Here is a 4,349-nt window from a genome sequence, read left to right as displayed (position 1 = left end):
GAAATGCTTTCCTTTCTCTCTACCTTCCCCAGCTTGATCGCCCACGTTGAAAAGCGTACGATTTCGTTGTTTATTACAATACGCTGGTCGGTTTGAATTTCGCTCTCACATCAAACCTTGATATCCCTATGTCTTAGAGCTAACTTCACATAATACACAGATTCATACCAGCGGAGATCGCAACAAAACCTACGTTCACGTGATAGCGTAACAGTGCAAAATTATATAGTGATATTTTGTTTTTAACGTGTGCACACAGTTGTTTTCTCAACCAATCAAGTAAATGTTCAACAAATTTCAAACTCAAATTCGTTAACGTATACTTTAACCGCGTCTCCTGTCTTCGAAGACTAAAATATTTAAGGTAAGACGCAATTTCTTCCTAAGAATGAGCTTGTTTCCAGAACTGTAACAAGATTATTAAACGCACAAACGATTGGTAGTATGAAATTATGAAGATGGTATAAATTTTAATTATTACAAATATATTTTCAAGATGCATATAAATTCTGTCACGTACGAAGTACGTAATATTTCATATTTTATTTATATTTTTGTTTCCTTACAGATTATGCTCACATATTATCCACTTGGTGCCAGTGTAGTGTAATTTCTTCGTAATTTTATTAACTAATTGATCACTTTTTAATGATGGACGACTGTATTACAAAAAAATATTCTGACAAATATAAATCAAACTAAAATGAACCAAATGAACTAATAAAATTTATTATCTAATTGATTAGTACACTTTTTAAGACTTTTTAAGAATGGACGACTATTGTGCTCCACAATGGACAGACTTTACATGCAGTCCGCAATTGCCATCCGATAATTATTTTGACACACATATCGAATATGAAGCACATAAACCTTTGATACAATTGAAGTCTAACTTGAAATCCAATTTATCTGTATTTTACAAGAATGATAGTATAGCTAAATCACCAAATACAGAAAGACATTTCGATGATAGCTTAGAACCTGTACAAAATGCTAAAGATAACATATCATATTTTATATCACATGATAACAAAAAGCATTTTGTGAAGACGAAGACCAAGAATAGTCTAAGCAAAGTTACGAAAAACTTGGTGAAAACAAATTTCAATGATAGTTTAGAACCTGTACAAAATACTAAAGACAACATAACATATTTTATACCGTATGATAATAAAAAGCATTCTGTGAAGACAAAGACAGAAAATAGTTTAAGCAAAGTTATGAAAAACTTGACACTGGATGAAAAATCTTATAAAATTGGTTGTGCATCGAACGTGCTGCAAAGACAATCTAAAATGTGTAAAGTCAAACGATCGCAGCCGAAAGTACTCACGTGCCAATATCGCAGGCACAGTGTAATAAAGAGTCGCAGACGTTCAAGCAAATTTATAAGTTTGGCAGAGGCAGTCTCTAAATTTCAAACTAATACACCGCAAAGATTTCGCACAATCAGTAAAAAAAATTTAAAGCCAGGTCCCTTGATAAACTTGAAACAATTCCCGATGAAACTGACTCATCCAATTTCTCCAGCATTGAGAAGTATGCGGAGAGCAAGACATACTACTATTTTAAGTAAAGAGGAACGTGAAACCTTACAACTTGAAGAAATGAAGAAACATCAAATAAAAGCAAACCCTGTACCACTTAACATTTTGAAAGCTCCATCCGCTCTAAAGAAAGTAGCAAAAAAACCACTTACCGTTGCAGAAGAATCTCGTTTAACTCGGCCGAAGAAAACGCCTCACGCCTCAGATTCAGAAATAAATACATCACAACATTCTATGGACAATAACGTAAAATGCGCGGAGAAAAAATCGGAAAAACTGAAGAATATACAGATTCAAGATACCAATAAAATAAAAGTCGAATTTCGTGCAAGACCCGCACCAAAATTTTTAAAATCGACAAAGCCGACTGAAGAACAATCAAGAACAAGCGAAGAACAAACTGTGAAAAAACGAACAGTAGTTTCGCATCCGTTTAGTTTTGCTGAAAGGGATAAATGTCTTGCTCAAAAGAAAAAAGAATTTGTTAAACAAATGCAAGAAAATGATAAAAAGATACAAATATTTCGTGCCAATCCGGTACCAAATTTTAAGGAAGTCAAAGTACCCAATGTAAAGAATGCCGCTAAATCAGTTACAACCAAACAAATAAAAAGTTGTAACAATCAAGAGAATAAACAGCCAAATATTCGCGTTTCTACAATTGATACAAAAAAGAAACCGACGAAGCAGGATATTGTAAAGAATACTAAAAAAAAGGAACACGCTTCTTAAATTCCACTTACATCTGTATCCAACTTAAAATATTTACCTTATAATTATTCTGAGTGTATGTAGTGAGTATATTATTGAATATATTAATATTTTCATATATAGAATATTATTATTCAGATATAACAAATATTTAAACGTTACATGTATATACTGTCGTACATACATGAATAGTGCAATCAAGCTCTGAATTTTAACTAAATGTATCTCTCTCATTCTTTGTGATTCTTTTTATCCAAACTAAAAACATCCCTTTCATTTAACTGTATCGATTCTACTGTTAAAAAATATTTTACGTAATTTTAATATGTATAATGTCTACTATAATAGAAAACACGATCGATAAATAATAATTATTTCACTGGTATTTTATTAAATCACATACAATAACACTTTTTATAGTAATCTCATATAAACATTCTAATTTTTTTAGTCTAAATGACCATACCTTTTGAAACCCTTTGTATAGATTTGTAATTATATGAATTGTTTTCATAAAAAAACAATCTATCTGTACTCATATCAACATTAAAATTGCTATTTAATTGAATTAACTAAACGTTCAATGATTCATTACAAAATCTGGCTATAACTCTTGTAGTTAAAGATGAGGTAAATAAGTTTATTTTGTTTATTTTTATTATCATTATTCCTTTTTTATTTTCTTTTTATAAGATGTGTTCCCTACTAACAAGATTGTAATGGTTACTTTAGTTTTATATCACATAAAATATATAATGAATTTGTATTCCAAGAATATTATATAGCTTCAACAATATAGTTTAATTCATTTCAAATGTACAAAGACCACACTATTGTACATCTATTTTACTTCTGTCCGTCTTTCCAATAACGGAAAACGAGCATCATAGGCATCGCTTCTGTTTGATCTCTAATTTTAACTATAAATCGTATGCCGATTATCGCGAGATCGTATTTCAGCTGTTACAAGAGCAAGAAGGAAAGGCTCACACTAGCGTTCTTTATCGTTTTCCCGAAATTGTGCGAAGTGTCGAGCTCGCGTACACGTGGCTCGTGCGATAGTATATGCCTGCTATCTTGTAGATCTGCATTACAGTTTCAGAATTAGACATTCTACAGTTGGTTGGTACAATTATTAGAAAAGTCTGTAAAGCTGTTTGAATTTATATGAAAAAAGAATGCAAATTGTTTGGCGGCAATTGATGGGAAGCATATAGAATAATCAAACCTGGAATGTTTGGATCCTTGTATTAGAATTATAAGAAATTGTTTTCAATCATATTATTTGGAATTGTTGTTCCAAATTATACAGGATGTTCAGCCACCCCTGGGGAAAATTTTAATGGGAGATTATAGGGGCCAAAGTAATACGAAAATCAAAAATACCAATTTGTTGATGGAGAAGAAGTTATTAACGTTTAAAGTTCCGCCCGTATTGAATTTTTTTCTCGAAAATACGTAGGATTTCGGGAGTATGTGTAATGACCAAAAATGATTGTAATTGACCCTTGCACTGAAAATAATTTTTTTAGAATGATTTAAAATTTTTTTTCACATAATCGTTTCGAGCCATAGATCGCGTTCAATGTTTTAATACCTTTTTATCAAACTTTTATCTTTTAATGTTTTATCGTTATCGATTGTGAAGCTAGGCAAGATTTCTGACAATACTGTACTAATTTGATACTAATATAGGGTGTCGTTGCCTGAAAAATAACTTACGTTAAAATTATTTAGCTTATTAGAATCTACAAAGTTTCTATTGCGATTTTTCAATTCAGTACAGAAACAATAGGAGAATAGTGGAAAAGTATGATTTAATAAGTACATTTCTATTCATCTATACACATAAGTATACACTTTCTTACAAAATTGTCCGTTGTATGGTTTCTTTATGAATTATATACACGGATAATACAAACTCTAACAGTGCATAGTCACTAACAAGATATTTGTTATAAGTCGTACCTATTACTATGATATGGACTGTAATAGGTGGTCAGTTTTAGAACTCCTTTCAGATTGCTATTTAGAGATCACGAATCAGTCCTCAGAAAGTATCGAACTTTTATGAAGTTTTTGGTATTT

At 31.1% G+C, this 4,349-nt stretch overlaps 1 protein-coding gene across 1 annotated transcript; it reads left to right on the top strand.

Moving 5' to 3' along the window:
• Nucleotides 1-336: 336 nt before the first annotated feature.
• On the top strand, nt 337-2,282 carry LOC122401993 (targeting protein for Xklp2 homolog). The gene is made up of 2 exons (XM_043404482.1): nt 337-364; nt 569-2,282. The coding sequence occupies exon 2, from the start codon at nt 771-773 to the stop codon at nt 2,280-2,282; it is 1,512 nt and encodes a 503-aa protein (XP_043260417.1). The 5' UTR covers nt 337-364; nt 569-770.
• Nucleotides 2,283-4,349: the final 2,067 nt, after the last annotated feature.

The sequence above is a fragment of the Colletes gigas genome, unplaced genomic scaffold, assembly GCF_013123115.1.
Source record: "Colletes gigas isolate AHSC1104 unplaced genomic scaffold, ASM1312311v1 Colletes_gigas_Sc00031, whole genome shotgun sequence".
Taxonomy (NCBI): domain Eukaryota; kingdom Metazoa; phylum Arthropoda; class Insecta; order Hymenoptera; family Colletidae; genus Colletes; species Colletes gigas.
The sequence above is the reverse complement of the archived record's forward strand: the minus strand, read 5'-3'. Positions and strand labels throughout refer to the sequence as shown.

Coding starts and splice junctions, on each gene's coding strand:
- LOC122401993 (XM_043404482.1), top strand. CDS start 771: ATGGACGACTATTGTGCTCCACAATGGACAGACTTTACATGCAGTCCG.